Source organism: Chiloscyllium plagiosum, unplaced genomic scaffold (genome assembly GCF_037043375.1).
Source record: "Chiloscyllium plagiosum isolate Xiang-an unplaced genomic scaffold, Cpla_swu_hap1 HiC_scaffold_10, whole genome shotgun sequence".
Taxonomy (NCBI): Eukaryota; Metazoa; Chordata; class Chondrichthyes; order Orectolobiformes; family Hemiscylliidae; genus Chiloscyllium; species Chiloscyllium plagiosum.
The window spans coordinates 52,611,517-52,632,906 of NW_028270148.1; the positions used below are offsets into that span (position 1 = coordinate 52,611,517).

Below are 21,390 nucleotides of genomic sequence, written 5' to 3' on the forward strand. Positions count from 1 at the left end.
TGGCTATAAATTTTGTGTCTTACAATCTTATACTCCACAAACCAGCGCTCCGAAAGCTGGTACTTACAAATAAACCTGTTGGACTATTACCTGGTGTTGTGTACACCCCAGTCCAACATTGGCATTTCCAAATCTTACCTATTTAGTTGGCATAGCTGTTTTTTCTATGTGAAATAGAGCTTTTCCCTTTCAGGGGTACAAACTGCTTGTGTATTGCATTAAATGTTTGTTTAAACATTCTCCATTTCTCAATTGTTTTATGAATTAGCAGATTTTCCTAGTTTTCTGTGACCAACTTGTCTCATGTTATTAAAGTCTGCTTTACCTAAATTTAAAATTCTAGTAGCTGACTCATGCTTTTCATTTTCAAACATATGTTATAATCATGATTTGATAAAAGTTCATACATAATTAGGTTACTAATTAAATCTGGCTCATTACGCATTATTAAATCCAATATTGGTGGCCTCCCTGTTGCATTGAGGACATATTGCTATACGAAACTTACCCAGACACACTCCAGAAATTCATTACTTTTCTGACAACTACTTCTACCTCTCGCAATTTATGTTCAAGTCAAAATTCTCCATTATACTCCCATGGCTTTACTACACACTTGCCTAATTTCTGCATTTATATAATCTAGCACTTCAGAGCTGCTACCAAGGGGTCTGTACAAAACACTTATTACTGTTTTAGATCCTTTATTATTCCTCAGTTCCATTTATAAGGTCTCCACGGGATGCTTTCCCCTCAGTATAGCTTCCCACACCACAAGTGATTTTGTTTCTAATCAGTAAGGCTACTCCACTCTTCATGCAATTTTCCCTATCCGTCCTGTAAAACTACAGTCTGGCATATTTAGTTTCCAATTCTGACCATGCTGCAGCCATGTCTCAGTAACGGCTACTATGCTAAAATCTCCAATTTGAATTTGTCCTATAGCTTATTTATTCTTTACAGTTCACGCATTCATTTATAGAATTGTTACTGGGGCCATACACTCTGACCTGTCAATTAGCACTGCTGTTTATTCACCTGTTTGTTATTTCTCTCTTCTGGTTTAATCAATATATAGTTTTACCATTTCCTGCTGTACCAGAAATAGGATTCCTGAATGTCTCTTTACTCTCTGACCTGTAACTTGTTTTCGAAACTGTATTGACTTAACCTGAGAAGATCAAGAAGGTACAGTTTACTTTGTTACAAACAGACAAGATAACATTTGTCACTTTGCTAAAAGCTGTTTCAATACAATGGCAGGTGCTGAGGGTAACCTACTGAAGAATTCAAAGTTACTGAGTCTCTGAAAAGGAGGATTTATCAGGTGACAATATGCTTGAAGACTTTGAAGAGTAGGTGGACATTGGAGACGAGGTGATAGTTTGAATGATGGAGGAGTTGCTGGTTGTTTGTTTTTTTTTGAGAACAATAATGACGGCAGATTGGAAGGGAAGGGTAACAAATTGAGGAAAGAGAAACATTAAGAATTTCAGTTAATGTGATAATCAGAAAGGGAAGTTGGTTGATTAGCAACCATGTGGGAACAGAGTCAAGGGAGTAACAGGTTGGTATCATGGATAAAATAAGCTCTGAGAGGGCTGATGGAAAAGAAATCAGTGTAGAATGTAAGTTTAGAACTTGGAGCAAAGAGAGACTTAAGAGGAATTTTGGACTGGTGGATGAAAGAAAGGGTGGCTAATAGCAGTAACAGTTGATTATATAGCCTCAATTTCATGACAAATAATTCCATAAGCTTCTCAATCTTGTTTTTGAAGAAGGGTATGATAATCTCTGAGCCCTGAGGGAATCATTAATTAATCTCCTGGTGGAGTTCGATAAGTATGAATTCTTTTAGTAACTGGACTGACCAACTAGAATTCATCACCTGAGTAGAGTAGAAAGTGAGGTCTGCAGACGCTGGAGATCAAAGCTGAAACTTTATTGCTGGAACAGCACAGCAGGTCAGGCAGCATCTAGGGAACAGAAGATTCGACGTTTCGGGCACATGCCCTTCTTCAGGAATGAGCAGAGAGTGTTCAGCAGGAGAAGATAAAAGGTAGGGAGGAGGGACTTGGAGGAGGGGCGTTGGAAATGTGATAGGTGGAAAGAGGTCAAGGTGAAGGTGATAGGTCGGAGTAGGGTGGAGGCGGAGAGGTCAAGAAGAAGACTGCAGGTCAGGAAGGCGGTGCCGGGCTGGAGGGATTCGGCTGAGACAAGGTGGGGGGAGGGGGGATGAAGAAACTGGTGAAGTCCAAGTTCATCCCCTGTGGTTGGAGGGTTCCCAGTCGGAAGATAAGACGCTCCTCCTCCGACCGTCGCGTTGTTGTGGTTTGGCGGTGGATGAGTCCAATGACCTGCATATCCCTCCCACTCCACCGAGGATATGCAGGTCATTGGACTCATCCACCGCCAAACCACAACAACGCGACGGTCGGAGGAGGAGCGTCTTATCTTCCGACTGGGAACCCTCCAACCACAGGGGATGAACTTGGACTTCACCAGTTTCTTCATCCCCCCTCCCCCCACCTTGTCTCAGCCGAATCCCTCCAGCCCGGCACCGCCTTCCTGACCTGCAGTCTTCTTCTTGACCTCTCCGCCTCCACCCTACTCCGACCTATCACCTTCACCTTGACCTCTTTCCACCTATCACATTTCCAACGCCCCTCCTCCAAGTCCCTCCTCCCTACCTTTTATCTTCTCCTGCTGAACACTCTCTGCTCATTCCTGAAGAAGGGCATGTGCCCGAAACGTCGAATCTTCTGTTCCCTAGATGCTGCCTGACCTGCTGTGCTGTTCCAGCAATAAAGTTTCACCTGAGTAGAGTGCCTACCTCTGAGCCAGGAGGCCGATGTTCAAGTCCCATCTGCTCCAGAAGTGTGTAATAACATCTCTGAGAAGGTTGGTTCAAAGTTATCGCATAAAGCAGATACAGTGCATTGCCCACAGTGGGCTTGGCATTTATACTTTTAATTAGCTGCATTGGTGATTACTGGTGGTGGTTAACAGATAAAAAAACTCACGGTGATTTGGTGGTGGGAAATTCACTTCATTGTGTGCTGTAACATTTCCGGATGTAGAGGAAAAAAAAGCAGACCCAGAAAGCCCTTGTGGCACAGTGTCCCTATCTCGGTTGTGGAGGCCTGAGTTCAAGTCTCAATTGCTCCAGAGGTATGTAATAACATCTCTGAACAGGCTAATTTTAAGAAACTAAAGCAGACCGTGTGAGAGCTCTTGTAGTGCAGAGGTACTGTCCCTACAGGTTCAAGTCCGATCTGCTGCAGGTGGGTGTCATAACATCTCTGAATAGATTGATACACGAGGCTCAATCTCCTCCTGCTCTCCCTATCCCTCCCTCACTGTTGATGGTTTGCATTACCCGTAATGGGCTTTACATGAAAACATCTAATTGGCTGCACAGCTGATTTACTTGTGGTGAATAGTAGGTAGAAAAAAATGTCACAGTGCTTTGGTGATGGAAAAGCCACTTGGTTATGTGTGATAACATTTCCGGATTAAAAAAAATGAAAAAAAGTTATTAAGCAAATATGGAAGCTCTTGTGGTACAGTGGTAGTTTCCCTACCTCTGGATCAGGAAACCTGGGTTCAGATCCCACCAGCTCCAGAGGTGCATCATAACATGTATGAATGTGTTGATGAGAAAACATTATAAGGTGATGGCTGGCTCAGCTATACACTGGACCATGAATAAGACTGTTTCAAGTCCCATGTACTCCAGAGGTGTGTGATGGCATCGCTGGATAGGTTGATTACTAAATTTAAAAAAAACTTTGTGGTGCTGTGGAAGTGTCCTTACCTCTCATTCTGGAGGCCTGGGTTCAAGTTCTAACTGCTCCAAGAGATGTGTAGTACCATCGCTGAATAGGTCGATTAGAAAATATATAAAGCAGACCCACGCACAGCCCAACTGCTTATTTTGTGGCACTGCGGAGGCCGTAGATCATGTTTATATTTGTTGTTGATGATTGCCCTCCCTTCTTAGTTATTTAAAAATATCTTTTGTTAAGAAGTTTATTGCACTTCAGCCCCATGCTCCTGATCTTTGAACATCTGGTGCAGAGGGATGTGCGCACATCAGTGGACCCCTCGTGGGTATGCTCCTGGGCTTGGCAAAGTTGGCGATAAACAGTCAGCAGTCTGTGGAGTGAGTAATCTCTGCTGACTGTCTGCCTGTTCTGTGGTTACATTCATGTTTGGGTATCACTGAAGGAGGTGCACATGGTATCGTTCAAAGCTTTCAAAGCGTTTAGAGACAGGTGAGTACTGTGAGGGATATTTCCCTCACTGACTCGATTTTGATTTATCCCCTTCCCTCAACCCCAACCCCCCCTCACCACTCCACCCCCCCAAAATGGCCGACTCACTTTTGATGTTTTGCACTGTACTTTAAGGGCTTCTGCACATAAATATCCAATTGGCTGTATGGTGGTTTACTGGTGTTTGTTGCTGGTTGTGAACAAATAAAGTTATAGTGATTTGGTGGTGGGAAAGCTGTTCGGTTGTATGAGTTAACACTTCTAGATATGAAAAACAAAAGGAACAGAAATAAAGCAGACCCAATAACTTTTGTGGTACAGTGGTATGACCCTACCACTGAACCCGGAACCGTGGGTTCAAGTCCGACCTGCTCCAAGAGCTGCGTAGGAACATCACTGAACAGGTTGATTAGAAAATATATTTTGGGCATCCGGTGCAAAGGGATGTGGGCAGTTCAGTGTACCTCCTCATGGATCTGCTCGTGGGTCTGGCCAAGTTGGCTATTAACAGGTCCAGATAGTAGACTGGAGGTGGTCATTTCTGCTAACTGCCCGCCCCTCTTCCAAGACTAAATTCTTGCTTGGGAGTCCTTGGAGAGGGAGCATGCAGTGTCCGCCAATACTCTCAATGCCTTTTAGAGATGGTGGGATATAGTGCTTTTCTCTCTCCATCCAACTCCATTTTGATTTAGCCCCTTTCTTCCTCTGTACTCCTCACCATTTGATGGCAACAAGCTGGATACGTAAATATTCAACTGGACACAAGAGTGATTTACTAGTGTGAGTTGGTAGTTACAAATAAAGTCACATTGATATTTCCTGATCTGCAAAGATCCAGAGAAAACTGTATATGTTTCATGACCTGTCAGTATCTGCCAGGATGCCAGCCACCTGAACTTTCCTGACTTCATCCTTGTTTCTTTCAAGAATTAATCATTACTGACCAAAAATGTTTTCTTCCTGAAAGCTTCACTAATGTCCTTTAGGAAAAGAAATCTGCTGTTCTTACCTGGTCTGGCCTACATGTTTGACCAGCAATTAGGGATGGACAAGAAATGTTAGCCGAGCCAGCAACATCCACATCCCATAAATGAATAAAGTGTAAAAGAGAGAGCGCCCATGTGTATGCGGGTGTCTTTGATTGGTTTGCGTGTGAATGTGTATGAGAGCAGTAGGGTAGCAAGACTAGAAGAATATGCACACTTCTAGTGTCAGTACTAATAGTAGAAGTCTTTCAGTTAAAGCTGAGAGTTTAAAATTTATTTTCAAGTTACTGGTCTCCACCAACATCATAACAAGCATCAGAAGGCAATAAACTCAGAGGAACTTACAATTACTTTAAAGCAAGAAGTCCTCTATACTAATGAGTATCACAGCTGTGTTTGTAAATTGCTGTATTGGTTAATGAGTGAATGCCTGGGTAGATGTACGAAATGTACAAACACACTTTGTCCATGAAATCTAGAACCTGGCCTTATTCATCAGTAAGCATTGAATAACTACTGAGTATGCCATTGCACTGCTTTCAGAGAACAATAGAAATTGCTTAATGTAAGAGAATTTTGGTCCATCTAGTTTCCCTTCTACCATCCCATCAATTGCAATGATACAATGATAATGGAGTTATTGAATAATCATAACCACTAATTGCTATCAACTGGACTATAAAAAAACTAAAATAACAAAGAAATACCCAATGAGATCCAAAGATCCAAAGTCAATTTGCTCTTCTCTGGCATATATAATGTTTCAAATTACTGTACTCATTTCGCACATATCAAAATGTCATCCTATGAAAAAAAATCAATTTTTAAAAAAATCTAAGTCATCTCAAGTCCCAAAATTACAGAACTTTAAAAGTTACACAATTAAATTAAATAATTGAATTACATATCATATAACTTAAAGAGTTGTAGAAAATTTGCATTTATTATTCCAAATTAAATCACCAGTGAATCTGGTCTGTATAATTTACTTGGGTATGCTCTATATGTTTTACATTTACTTTATGCATTCATGAGATGTGGGCATCACTGGCCAGTCCAGCATTTATCACCTATCCCTAATTATCTTGGAGAAGGTGATGGTGAGCTGCCCTCTTGAATTGCGGCAGTCTTTGGGACGTGTGTGTATCCATAATGCTATAAGGAAGGGAATTCAGGATATTGACCCAGCAACAAGAAATATTGTTTCAAAAGAGAATGCTGCGTAAGTTAGAAGGAATCTTGTAGGTGGTAGTATTCTATTACATCCTTTATAATGGACTGTAATATTTTTCTAACAACAGATGTTCAACCAACTGGCTCACAGTAACCTGTTTTTTAAATGAAGGTATTACAATGGCAGTTTTCCAGTCGCTCTTCCAAATTTTAAGCATTCTTGGAAGGTTACTGTCAGAGCATCCACTATCCCTGTACTTAGATCCTCGAATATCCTAGATGCATCCCATCAGGTCCACGAGGCTTATACATTTTTAGCTGCACTATTTTGCCTAGCACTTGTTCTCTAATGATAGTTATTGTATTTATTTCCTCTCCTCCTTTTTCCCCTTAGTAATGTTGGAATGCCATTTTTGTCTTTTACTGTGAAGACTGATGCAAAGTATTCATTTAACTCCTCGGCCATTTCATGGTTCCTCATTATTACTTCCTCAGCCTTGTTCTCAAAGGGGCCCATGTTCACTTTGGCTTCTCTCTTCGTGTATTTAAAGGATGTTACCTGTCTTGATATTGCTTGCAAGGTTACCCTTACAAAGTTTATTTTGTCCTTTACTTTGGTCATCTTGTGTTGGCTTTTAAAACTTTCCCAATCCTCTGGCTTACCTCTAACCTTTGCCATATTGTTTTTTCTTTCAATTTGATGCTTTCCTTAACTGTCCTGGTTAACCATATTTGGCTTATCCCTTTCATACAATTCTTCTTCCTCACTGGCATATATCTTTGTTGTAAGCCAGTAATCATTTTTTTAAAATGTCTGCCATTGTTCCTCAACTATCTTTGCTGCTGAGCTCCTTTCCCAATTTACTCCAGCCAACTCTGCCCTCATTCCTTTATAATTACTCTTATTTAATTTAAGCACAGTTCTTTCCCATCCAAATCCCTCCCTCTCAAGCCAAATGCTAAATTCTTTCGAGCAATGGTTAACTGCTTCTAAGGGTGTCTTTTACTCTGACATCATTTATTAAACCTGCCTAATTACACATCACCAGATCCAAAACAGCCTGATCCCTGGTTGGAACTATAACATACTGTTCTACAAAACTGTGCCAAATACACTCCATGAATTCCTCTTTGTAGTTACGTCTTCCAGTCTGACCAGCCCAAACTCCATAAAGTTTAAGTCACCTATAATTAACATACTGTCTTTATTACATGCCCTCAGTATCACCTGATTTATTCTCTGTCCCATTGTACAGCTACTGTTATACAGTAGCTCCCATCAATGTCGTCTTTCTCTTTTTATTTCTTACCTTTACAATATGGATTTTGTCTGATTTTTTTGTTGCCCAGGATCTATGTTTCATGAATAGAATAAAACAGAACATCTGAAAAACTGAATGAAATTACCTCTCCAATTGCAAGTAAATATTCTTTATATCTTTCTATTAATGGAAGTGCAGTCTGCAAATCCTGGTGGAGAGAAAATGAGTTTTGATAAATAGAGAACAAACAATCCAAAATGAACAGATGAGATCAATGCTTATTTGTTGACAAAACACAAACACAAAAGGACCAAATTTTTCACAAACAGCATCTCATGGTGCACCCCATTAGTCAGGCATACAATTGTGCTGCTAGGTTCTATACTTGTTGCCTACGAACCCACTGGTAGCGTGAGCACAACTTGAACAATAAGGCATTTAGGACGTTATTAAACAACAGAGTATATCTCTAAAAAAACACATGGAAACAGGAGTGGGGTATTTTGTCTTTCCAGTGTGTTTTGCCATTTGATAAGATCATTGTAAATCTGATGATTGTAGTCTCAACTATACTTTTCTGGCAGCCCCTCTTCCATAATCCTGACTCACTTGCCATTCAAAATTTGTCCAACTCAGTCTTAAAAGAATTCAATAACCCATCTTCCACTAATTTCTAGAGAAGAAAATTCCACAGACTAATGACTCTCGAGAGAAAAAGAATCATCCTGATCTCAGTACTAGAAGAGAACTTTTCTTATTAAACTGTGTCTCCTAGTTCTAATCACCCACAAGAGAAGACATCCTCTCAGTATCCACCTGATCAAGTCCCCTCAGGAACTTATATATTTTAATAAGATTATCTCTCACTCTATTAAAATCCAAAAGGGATTGGCAAACCTGTTGAATCCATCTTTATAAGATCAGCCTTTTATCCCAGAAAAAAGTTCTCTGAACTGTTTCTAAAACAACTGTATCCTTTTCCAGATACGGAGATTGAAACTGTACACCTTATTCCAGATGTGGTTTCGCCAAGATTGGAGTAAAATATTCCTACAGGTACATGTATATTCCATTACCCTTGCTATAAATGCCAACATTCTAGTTGCTATCCTAATCATTTGCTGTACATGCATGCTAACTTTTTGTGATTCATGTAACAATGAAATAAAAAGTTTGAGAAATGAACAGGAGAAGGGTTACAGAGAAAGATGAATTCAAATTGATGAATCCAAAAATCACAAGATAAAAAGAATTGAAAAAAAGACATTACAAAAGTTTCTAAAATTTAAAACTGATACGTCTAATGTTATCAAAAACAATTCAAAACCTAAAGCAATGAAACTCCACACTTACATCTTGAAAAATGACACTGATATTTGCCGGCAATTACCTGCAAAGTGGCTCCACGCTGTTCTTGTGGTAGATTTCCTTGCACTGGATGAACACCAAGGCATGGTAGCACAAATCCTGAATACCTGAAAATAAATAGTCAATACTATTTTGTCAATGAGAAATATAAGCTACATAAAGGAAGCAAAGAAGGTAAATAGGAGTATTATACAGGTATTCCTTTTTCTTTAGCGGTTTCAATCATGAAATCTTCACAATGGCATAACCTGCATTCAATGCATTTTAACAGGGCCTACTGTTGTTTAGGCTGTTTCACACATTATTTTTGTAGGTTAACTTAATGAGCAAATATTCCATTTAACTGAATTGTTACCTAGAATTAACAGCACAGGAACAGATCATTCAGCCTAACTAGACTATGATGGCATTTATACTCTACATGAGTCTTTTCCTATCTTACTTTCATTTATCAACACTTTCTTCTATTGAGGTCTCTCCCATGCATTCACCTAGTGTTGTCTTAAATGTCTCAACTACTCTATGTTATACAAGTCTAACCACGTCAATGCATAAATCTGCAGTGCAAATTATTTATTAGAGAGCACCTGTTTTATGAGCCTTGGATGCCATCTACTTCAAAATCTATTGAATACTGCAAGTCTACAGATCCTATAGTAATACTGTATCTATCTCAAAGTAGAAATGATTAATGATGTGTCATCATGAATAGAGAGGACTACTTTCATCTAGTCAAAAGCAAGCTTGGAGTGCTTTATCTATTCTGGTGTTTCCCTACTTCACTTTTCTACAATGTAAGTTTAACAATCAAGTTCTGTGACTATATCTGTTTGCAATGTTAATCATGTCAAGTCAGTACAAGTTTAAATATTTTCAAACATTGTTCAACACTGTGCAAGTTCTGACAGAACCATACGGGTGGTTTTGTCTGCACTGATTAAAAAAAGTACCATCTTCCTAACAGGTTAGTGTGAATCTACATGTAATTTTATAAAATGTGCAAAAGGCAGCCAACAGGGTGAAACAGGATGGAACAGGACAGGAAGAAATTGTGAGAACAAGCTGTCTGAAACAATAATCATTGATGTTGGCAACCACGAAAGGATCAATACCATAGATATATGATTGATGTTGGAAAGAATGACCAGAAAGAATGACCAGAAATAATATAATGAGTTTAACCAACTTGTTATTTTTATTAAAAGAAAACTGTATCTTATGAAACAACTGTGGAATATCCTTCAAATAAATAAGTGAAAAACTGTCAAGATATCAACAATGAGCCACATTATTTAATCTGTTTTCCACAAACACAAGTTAGTTCAAAACCTTTAAGTCTGCTTGAAAATTAGTTCAGTCTGCTTAGAGCCCATTAAAACCATTTATATGAAACATTTATTAATGGGGTTTAGAAGTGAAGCATCAGAACTAAGTTTGGTCCTGTCCTCTCCCAACATTTATTTATGTATACTTTTCCAGCAGGAATTAGATACTTCCTTTCTAACCTGGGAACACTGCTTTCACTGTCATTCTCGTTTAAATCAATGACTTATCATAAATCAAGAATCAAATCTGAGAGCTTTTGATCTCTAGCTCAAAACATACCACACAGGGCTTTCACCCACTCAATTATACTGTTCTGTTTCTGTCCGAATTTACGTCATCAAAGATTTGGAATGAAATTGTGTGCACAAGTTATATCAAGCAGGAAAATCTGCCAGATTATCACAAAAATCTTCTGCCTGACTCACCACATCAGTAAATTTCTTTCTCATCTGAAATCAAAGAAGCAATTTTTCTCCTTTGACCAGGCCAAGTATCCATTTAGATTATATTAAGATTTTTTTTAGATTCAGTGACTGGATTTGTTAACAGTGATGATATAGGTTTGGTATTTCTGATCGATCAGCATCAGCAACTTGTTTGCATGGAGGTTAGAATCGTCAAACAAGAACTTATCTCTGCAAATTGAGCAAACAACAAAATATGCAATTGGGTACAACATACAGTGGGATGAATTATGAGACTGAAATACAATAAAATAATTAACTGTAATTGTGATATTGGGGGAGACAATTAGATAGGCGCCTTGTATAAAAATGTGGGATTGGTGATAATTGGGATAGGGAGGAACTATGAGGCAATGAAACCATAAAAGGACATTTAAACGTATCTGTGAGATTAGGTCAGACCATTAATTTAACAACATACATCCAAATGTGGTATTCATGATAACACAGGGTGGAGGGGAATTCGAACAGCAACCTATTAGACATCATATTGGGAGACAGAAAATGATGAAAAGCTTTTTCTATTCATTCATGGAACATGGACATCACTGGCTAGCCCTGAATTGATTGCTCATCCTTAATAGCCTTGGAGCAGGACGTGATTAATTGCCTTCTTGAATTGCTGTGGTTTTTGGGGTGTAGAGTCCCACAATAGTGTTCAGAAGGAAATTTTAGAAAGTTGACACAGCCAAAATGAAGAAACAGTAATATAGTTTCAAGTTAGAATAGTGTGGGGCTTGGAGGGAAACTTTCAGATGGTGTTGCTCTGCATCTGCTGCAATTGCTCATCCAGGTAATAGAGGTCACAGGTTTGGAAGGCGTTGTTGTTAGAAGAAGCTTGATGAATTACTGCAGTGCACTGTACAGATGGGACATACTGCTGCCACTGGGTGTCAGCAGTGAAGGTAGTGAATATTGAAGGTGATGGATGGGTGCCAATCAAACACTGTACAATGATCAACAACATCCTACACTTCTGACCTTATGATGACAAGAAGGTCATTGATGAAGCAACTGAAGATGGTTGTCCCCAGGACACTACTTTGAGAAACTCCTGCAGCAATATCTTCAATTGACCTCCAATAACTACAAACATCTTTATGCTGAGAATGTCTCCAACTAGTGAGGTTTGCACACAGGAGATACCTATGCAAATTTCCACGTTTTTGAGTAGATGCCAGTTTTGCAGCTATACTGGAACAACTTGGATGGGAAAGTTGCTAGTTCTGTAGCCCCATTCATACATACTCTCACCAGAATGTTTCAGGGTTCGCAGCCGTTGCAGTATCTAATGCCTTCAGCCATTCTTGATATTGCACACACTGAATCGAATTGGGGCTGGGACCTCAGGAGGAAGTCAGCTGGTGCTGGAAAACCATAGCACAAAGTTTTAGGCAAACCTATACTAGATATTTCTAAAAATTTACTCACAGGATGTGAGCATAACTGGCTAGGTAAGAAGTTATTACTAATCCCTAATTGTCCAAGAGAAGGTGGGATTGACAATGCTTATTGAACCACTGCAGTCCCCCATGTGGTTTTGGCACACTCACTGTGCTACAGGTACATTCACAATACTGTTAGGGATAAGAGTTCCAGGACTTTTACCCAGCATGGTAAAGGATTGGTAATATAGTAAGAAGTCAGGATCACATTTGGCTTGGAGGGAGCTTGAGGGTGATGATGTTCCCATTCATGTGCTACCATTGTCCTTCTAGGTGCTAGAGGTCAAAGGTATGGAAGACCAGTCTCTGGAACTTTGGTGAGTTGTTGGAGCTTTGTATAGATTGTACATATTGTCGCTATTGTGAGGCAATGTGGCGGGGTGTAAGTGATTGAAGTGCTACTATCAGACCTGGTTTACCCTGGATGGTGTTGACCTTTTTCAGTTGTTGTTGTAGCCATATTTTATTGAGGAAAAACTTTTGATATCAGCATTTCCATCTCATCATGTGCCCATTGGAGGCCCTCAACCCCAAAGTATTTCAATCACTTTCTCCCTCAATTCATGTTTGTCCTGTATATCTCACCATGTTGATCCTGATCACCCAAACCCATTCCCAGGATCCATAAGCCTGGGCCTGACAAATTTTACCTCATCTGGATTTCATATTGCTTTTTGAGGGACACAATGTTATCCCGGAAGTGGAGAGTACTCCTGGTGAGTTTGACTGGCTGGAGTTCTGAAGTGGGCATCCTCTCCAATGAGGAAAGCAGATCTTTCTCCAGCCAATTCAGGGGATAAGACCTGTAAATGGTTGCAGGGGTAATTGGCCAAGTTCAGCCATTGAGGCTAGCACTCAAGAACCTTACTCCCCAACGTAAAATTCAACCATGATTTGTTTTTTTTAAAGCACCCCAGTCCGATTAATATTGAAAACACTACAATTGCCCTCAACAGCTATGATCAGTCCCAATGTTCTCTTTTCTAGAAGAGTAGAAATTAGCAGTTGTCCTCCTGATTGTTAACTAGTAACTACTTCCAGAAACTGCAAGGATAAGGAATTCAACATAGACTTTCAACTCGATGTCAAAAATTATTGTGATAAGCTGTCCTTAATGGAAACTATCCAATTTTTATTCTGTAGTGAGGAATTTGACACCCTGCTGTGAAATGGCAATGGAATCACAAAGAAGCTAGCAAATTAATTTGAGGCAGTTAACTAACATGAAAATTTTAAAAGACATTCAATACATATAATATATCTATGATGGTTTGTTTCAGTGATGCAGCAGTTATTTTTAAATTGAAGTTTACTGCTGCTGTGACTAGTTTGCTTCGAATATTCAACCTTTTGATGAATCTGTTTGAATAAGCTGCCAAAAACAAGGAAGAACATCCTAAAGACTAGCGTCTCAAGGTGTCAGCACCTTCAAGAGGGGGAGAAAATGTGAAAGAAAGCAGAAAATATGTGAAATATTGTTAGATATTTTTTCAAAATTACTTTTGAAATAGTTATGTGCTACTTTAAATAGTTCCCTCATAAAATTGGTTCCAGATTTTGTAGATTGCTGTAAATAGCTCTTTGTTTCAAACATTTGAGCTTGCCAAGAAGCAGTTCTAAAAGAAGACACTTTACGCTTGAATCATCAATTGAAATAGTGTAACAATCCTTTTATCAAGTAAGTCATTTTGCTCTTTTGGTACTCTTATGTTACTTATTATTAAACTGCATGATATGGCCTTGACCTGGTTTCATAAGTTGATTTGAAATAGAAATTTTGATCCTGTTGATATGACTTGCCACTTATTTAAGTCTTCGCAGAATTTTAAAGAGAATATTTAAATTTAAATTGGCATGCTTTCACTCAAATATTTCATGATTAGTAAATTAAATATTACTAGGGCAACTAGCACTTATGTTGAATCTTTTCAGTTGAAAATGTCCCAAGGTGATTTACAGTGATGTAATTCTAAAAAAAAAGGAATGGACTACCAAAAAGCCTTTTCACGAAAGGGTGGATTTTTAGTTGGATTGTAAAGAGGACAGGCATGACTGAGAGATGAGGGAAAGAAATGTAGACAGCTGAAAGCATCACTGAAGTTGGGCAAAGGAGAGGGTTGCATTGGAGGGCAAATTTCAGTGAGTTTGGCATTCAATTGCATTGCATTTTCAACACTGAAGATGTAATATTCAATAATGGTTCACATATGGTTAAGGTATATATTTACCATGAACTATTAGCACAAATGATTTATTTTGAATGTAACTGTTCCCCAAATGGTTGCATGCCATACTCTATTCTTCTTTAAAATCAGGAGTTTAGAGCAGATTAGGTGATTTGTAGTTAGTTTTGTACAGGGCCTGAGTCCTTTGAAAAAAAAATTATGAATGCCTTCTATTAACTGCAGAAACACAAAATTGACACTATGTGATACATTTATCACTTTAACAGTTTCAGACTAAAGGTTTTTCTTCCTCCATTTAAGCAGTATCACTTCAAATGGATCTGACACAAATTGAAATTTATGGATACAGATGGTGCAATGCTTTAGTTTGTCAGTGAAGAGTCAATTCTTCATGTGAATGTCATGTGCGACTTAGCTAAGGGACCCTTACACTGTATTCAATGTCCATACACACACTTTCTTATAAAACTCTGGTTAGCCCATTTGAAATGCTGTGAGCAGATCTGCGCACCACACCTGAGGAAGGATATATTGGTCTTGAAAGGACTACAACATAGGTTTACAAGAATGATACCTGGATTTCAGGGGCTAACTTATGAGGAAAGATTATGTAAATTAGCTTGTTTTCTCTAGAATTTAGAAGGATATGAGATGATCTGATCAAAGTCTTCTGAATATTAACTGGAAAAGGTAGGGCAGATAAACTACTTCCACTGGTTGGAGATTCTAGAAATAGAGCCATAATCTAAAAACGAATTAGGGCCACACCATTCAGGAGAGATATTAGGAAGCAATTCTACACAATAAAGGTGGTAGATCTTGGAACTCTTTTTCACAATTGGCAGTTGATGCTAGATCAGTTTTAATTTTAAATCTGAGATAGATAATTTTTTGTGAAGCAAATATATTAAAGGAAATGGGCTAAAGGCCATATGAAATATGAAATAGGCTGCAGACCAGCCATGATCTCATTGAAAGGTAGGGCAGGTTCAGGGGGCTAAACAACTTACTCCTGCTTCTATGAATTGCTAGATTGCAGTGTATTTTATTTACCCATTCTTATCTCAATAATAATAAAGCTGACGTTAATACCTCTGCTAAATCTCAGTTAAAGTCAACTATTTCTGCACAAATCTGAATAAAACCAAAGACCCACCAAATCTATACTGGTCCATAATACAACACATGATAATTTAATCTGATCTGTTAGTATTAAAAGTAAAAGTTTGGATATTTCGCAAATAACTGCAAACGATATGGTGTACTTACCTCTCTGAAAGTTCTATAAGCCTTTCAAATTCTCCAGAATGCTCTGCTACTGCCACAAGAGCTAGAAGTCCAGCCTGTGAAGATCAAAAATTGTTGTGCTAGATTATCATACTCAAATCAGCAATAGCATTTTGTGTTCAAGGTGCAATCCAAAATATAAACACAGTTGCTCAGCTCTAACTAAAAGCTACATCATTATCAGGAATGGAAGCTAAGTTGATAACCCACCTTGTCACATGATACTCCACATTAGCTGGAGTGTCAGTTGTGATACTGATTCTGTTGCATTGTTTAATTGAGTTTTCTGTGAAACAGCTAGACTACACATTGTCAGAAACACATCATTGCATTCTCACCAGACTGTCTAATATAAAAATATTGTCCAGATTGGGTAAAATTGATATTTAAAAGATTGCCAAATCATAAGCGTAGAATTGTTTAGAAATGCTCAAACTCATGTAATTTCACCAGAAGTGCATGTATAAACAGGATTGTTACACTTTATTGCCAGAGAGGTTTGGAGGAAATTTGCGACTAGTACTTATAGCCATTACACCAACAATATCAATTTTAAAATAATTGTATTTTGATGATTACGTGCAAAGAAGCACATTTATATGTGCTTTCTTTATTGAGAATTAATTGAAATAAATGAACATTGTACCTTTTTAGCTTGTTCTATCACAGCATCAATATCCTAAAATAAAAACAACAAGATTAGTAACACTATCCATATCCAAATGATGAGTTTATTTAAATGAAATTTATCAAAGATAATTATGCAAATTAAAAATACTATTGGGCATTAATGACAGCAGTCTTTAGGTATATGCTATGTTGTATATTTTCCTGTATTGAATACCATTATGAAAACTGGGAATCTTTTCAGGCAATCTAACACAAATGTAGAATGAAAAAGTATAGTATCCTGCATGCATCCTTTCAAATTTATTACACTAGACATTCTTACATCAGAAAAGCCAACCTGATACCTCAGAGGTGTCATGGTCAAGTCCACAAAATAGCTCATGCAGCCATATTGCCAGCCCCCAGTCTGCACTCAACCTGTCTGTATAGCCTTGAGACTCCAACTGAGCTTACATGTAACCATATTATAGATATGTAGTTCCATATTAGATGAAGACCCCAGCCAATTACAATTTTCTACTGTTAAGAATAAATCACATGGATCGCAAACCGTGTATGGACCAAGGCATGAAAGGGTGGAAGATTTCTTTCCATGAAATTAGTGAAGCAGATTTTTTTAAAAACAAAACAAAAATAAAGACCTGTGGACGCTAGAGATCAATACAAAAAAAAAGAAATTGTTGGAGAAATGCAACAGATCTGCTAGCACCTATGGGGAGAAAGTAGAGTTAATGTACATCTGGTCACTGGAAATGTGAACTCTGCTTTATCTCCTCAGATGCTGCCTGACCTGCTGAGTTTCCCCAGCAAATTCTGCTTTGGTTTTTAAAAACAATCTAGTAGTTTTACAGTCACTATTACTTTTTCTATCTTGTTACTCCAGATTTATTTAATAACTGAATTTAAGTTCTCTAGCTTCCAGATGGGATTTGAAATCATATCTCTGGGTCATTAATTAAGGCCTCTGGATTACTTGTCCTGTAATAGAATAACTATGTTTGTGAGGCAGAGGAAGTCAACAAATTTAAAACACGATTCCAGAATGAAGAGCTTTGAGGCATTTCCTGAAACAATAAACCCATTTGACCTAAAAACAGACATTGAAGAAAAAAAAATGGACCGAAACAAGGTACTCAATGAATAAAATCAACCAGAAATAATCATTTCATATGTGACAAGGGAATTGGACAAGATGTGACCGATTCAGAGCTACGATTGACAAATCTCTGACAATGTCAAAACAATGTTTTACACAGAGGATGAACAATATCCACAATGGGTTGCTAGGTGGATTGGTAACACCCAGATTCTTATAAGAAAATTGTAGATTCTGTAATATGTAGAAGGTATATTTAAAAGTCTGAAATAATGTGATCATAGGCACTGAAGCATAACGGTGTATTTAGACCGCCACCTAGTGCTCTTCTCATTTATTAATGGGAGCATGAACATAAGGATATTTTTCTTTATATATTGTTGTGCAAAATATTTTGTTTGGGAATATACATTCTAGGTTAATAATATCTGATGAAGAAAATTTACTATAGGTCAGTGGATAGATAATTTGCTTATAAATTAAGGATACTTTAATAAATAAATTTTATATTTACACAACGTGTATCAGGCAAATGATTCCTTAAATATAGCAGGAAATGTTTATTCAGATTTTACATATTTGCTAGCTGCCTTGCCCGGAGCTTCATTCCTTCAATAACTTTCATCCAAATATGTTCAAATTCATAAATTGATGGAAAAAACCAAGTTTGAATGTCATCTGACATTAAATAGTACAATGAAATAAAAGGGAATAGACAATTGAATAAAACTAAAACATTAAATTCACATTTTTTAAACAATTGTATTCTGAACAATATAAGACATGAAGGTCACTCTGACATCCCTTTCCTAGTGAAACATATTCAAGGAATTTCCACGTTGTATTTCCTTTACTAAAAAGATTTCTCAAACATTAGGAATTTATGAACGTAGAGCCCCTCAAACCAATTCCACAATTGTATTAGGTTATAACTGATCTGCATATTGACTCCATTCATCCTGTTTTGCTCCACATGCTAGCTCATATCATCGAAAAAAAAATTCTTTCAACCTTAATCCTGAACGTGCTTCATTCTGTGTAGTTGTTTCTCCACTACTGTCTGAAGTTGTTTGTGAAGTTACCAAAAGGGCTTATCTTAATTCTTGTAGACTCCAGGATAAAGCAAAGGAGAAAGTATCCATATAAAACAATCACAATATTATCTGAGAACATTGTCTATTACCCCAGAAGATATATACTCAAGCTTGCAATGTTTTGTATCAATTTTGTATTTTATTTTTACATTTATCAGAATAAAGGGCGACTGTCCTTTCACTAATTTTCTCTGCAAATTATTATCCCTCTTTTCTTAAAGGCGTTTACTTTTCCTGGAGTATGACTCCATGGGCTCTCATTTCCCTCTAGTATCCAGGTGGTTACTATTCATTCACACTCTTTGACTATGTCTAATTGGAAGTCACCTTCAAGAGTACCTGATGTGAAACACAGAATGGTTGGGGAACATAGTGCTCTGTAAAGTGTGCTAAAGTCAGGAAATTTATGCAGGTGGGAATTTGGTGCAGAACAGGAAGTAGGTGCTGCTGTTTATCCTCTCATCTATACCTTCAGTAGTTGATAAGTATTTTCCTTTGTTCTTTAAACTAAAAGACTTGATACTACTTCCGAGCTAATCTAAGCTAATAACTAATTAAATAATTGAATAAATGGGAATTGTGCCTGAGACAATTCTGTCCGCTGTACACCGAGGTCTAGTTCTGGATTAGGTCAGAAGTCACACGACACCAAGTTATAGTCCAACAGGTTTATTTGAAAGCACAAGCTTTTGGAGTGCTGCTTCTTCAACAGGTGAGGTGGTAAAGGAGCAGCATGCCGAAGGCTTCTGATTTCAAATAAACCTGTTGGACTATAACCTGGTGTTGTGTGATCTCTGGCCTTGTCCACCTAGTCCAACACCAGCACCTCCACATCATAGCTCTGGATTCATACATGTCAGGAAAAGCAAGGGGTTCCATTATTTCTCCTGGGGAACTCATCCACAAACTTGCGCGAAGCCGAATACCATCCAGTAACTATAACTATCTGTTGTCCATCACTCAGCCAATTTTGTATCCATGTTGCTACAATCCTTTTTTTAACAGTTTGTGAAGGTGACAATTGACAGATTATTTCATAATATTGGGCAGTTCAGGGCACAGATATTTCCTTTCTTGTCCTGTACCCAAACACATAAGTCTGGATCTGTTTAAACTACTTTTGGAAATCTTGCACCAAATTGAGGGCTGCTTCAAATGTATGGCAGGTTTGGCAGTGTGGACTTATACTTAGTAAAACAAATGTAAAATAGGCTGGAAAAATTCAGATTGGCAGCTCCTGTGGAGACAAACAGAGTTAATTTTTGAAGTTTTAATGAAAAAGTGTCAACCTGAATGTTAACTGTTGCTCTCCAAACATGTTGTCAAATTTCTGAATTTTTCCACCTTTTTGTTATTTGTTCTTATTTCCGATTTTCATGATCTGCAATTTGGTTAAGATTAACCAAAATCTTTTTTTTTAATCCACGCAAACAGCAGACATCTTTGATGCCATGAGTACAGATTGTATTTTAAAACAAATGTGAAAGGCGGTCTCTGAGAAGCAATTCACAGCTTGGAAGTCAAGATAAGCTTTAGGTGTACAGGTCATGAGATAGAAAAAATAACAGAAGACAAAATAATTTAAGAATCTCTAAACGTGAAGTCAAAGAAGAAAGGTAAAATTGTAACATTCAGGGATTCAAGCTAATATTTGTGTAAATATGCACCAGATATGGAAACAAAATTAAGGATTTAAGATTATTGCTTAAAATAAAAACACACAATACAGCAACTGCAGCTGGGCCAGGAATGAATATTTGACAATAAGACGTAAGAGCAAAGTGGGCCACTTAGCTCATTTGTGTCTGCTTTGTCATACAAAAAGATCATGGTTGATAATCCTCTACTTTCCTGCCTTTTCTTCATAATGCATAATTCCTTTACTGATTAAAAATTTTTCTAACACAGCACTGAATAGTGACTCAGCCTCTCCAATCCTCTATGATAAAGAATTCCAGATATTCACTACCCTCGAGAAGAAATTCCTTCTCATCTCTGACTTAAAATGGCAACTAGATTTAATGACTCTGTAACTCCTTATATTGAGATCACGCTGTGTGGTCTTCGATTCTCCCACAAGGGGAAGCGATTTTTCCACACCTAACCTGTCAAGTACCCTAAGAATATTGAATGCTTAAATCTAAATAAGTATGCCTGAGTATAAAATCGTTCGTAGGGACAGAGAAGAAATAAAGAAAACAGAAGTACCGTAGTAGCATTAAATAAAAAAATTCACAATAAGGGAGCATGAGGATATATACAGAAAATTGGGCTCAAGAAAATAATTTCTATTTGGAAAATAATACAAACCATCAAAAAGTAATGGAGATTGAGATCTGGAGAGAAACTAAATTATCAATTGCTAATATTGTAGTCATAATTGCAGGTACTGTCCAAATATCAGTTTGAATAAGGAACAAGATTATGCTGTTTTTGCTTACAATATATTAATGATTACCTTCTTAGTTGAAAAGGTTTTGCAGCTGTAGTTTTTGAAGAAAGAGAAAATCATATTTGACCCAATACTGCACAATAGTCTAGGGAACATAGAAAACCTAAAATAGGTTGTGTTGAAGCAGATACCATATAAATAGATCCAATATAAGTACAGGAAAGCTAAAATAAGTTAAAGACAAGAATATTTAACTGAAAAAATTGAAGTGCAATAAAATGAGACCTTGCCCAGATTAAATAGGAGAAAATAGCAAATAAAATGATGAACACCAGAGAATATTTAAACAAGAAATGGAAGGAGTATAGACTTTCTATAAATACATTACCAGTATGAGAATATTT

The 21,390-nt window shown here is 37.6% G+C and overlaps 1 protein-coding gene and 1 long non-coding RNA gene across 6 annotated transcripts in view; one reads left to right on the forward strand and one right to left on the reverse strand.

The window, feature by feature from the left end:
• Window positions 1-21,390, reverse strand: part of LOC122552838 (deoxyribonuclease TATDN3-like) — a 47,891-nt gene that overhangs the window by 21,135 nt on the left and 5,366 nt on the right. For 3 of the 5 annotated variants that reach the window (XM_087991342.1, XM_087991341.1, XM_043695861.2), the window contains exons 2-5: window positions 16,421-16,453; window positions 15,757-15,830; window positions 9,089-9,173; window positions 7,844-7,906 (exon numbers count right to left, since the gene is read on the reverse strand). In XM_087991342.1, the coding sequence (XP_087847468.1) occupies window positions 7,844-7,906; window positions 9,089-9,173; window positions 15,757-15,830; window positions 16,421-16,453 (255 nt within the window). Of the gene's footprint in view, window positions 1-7,843; window positions 7,907-9,088; window positions 9,174-15,756; window positions 15,831-16,420; window positions 16,454-21,052; window positions 21,126-21,390 lie in introns of those variants that run through there. The other 2 variants (XM_043695858.2, XM_087991343.1) reach the window with 2 other exon arrangements.
• Window positions 1,263-10,285, forward strand: LOC122552840 (uncharacterized). Its single transcript, XR_006312520.2, has 3 exons — window positions 1,263-1,327; window positions 8,683-8,754; window positions 10,031-10,285. It is a non-coding gene; the product is annotated as an uncharacterized LOC122552840 (long non-coding RNA).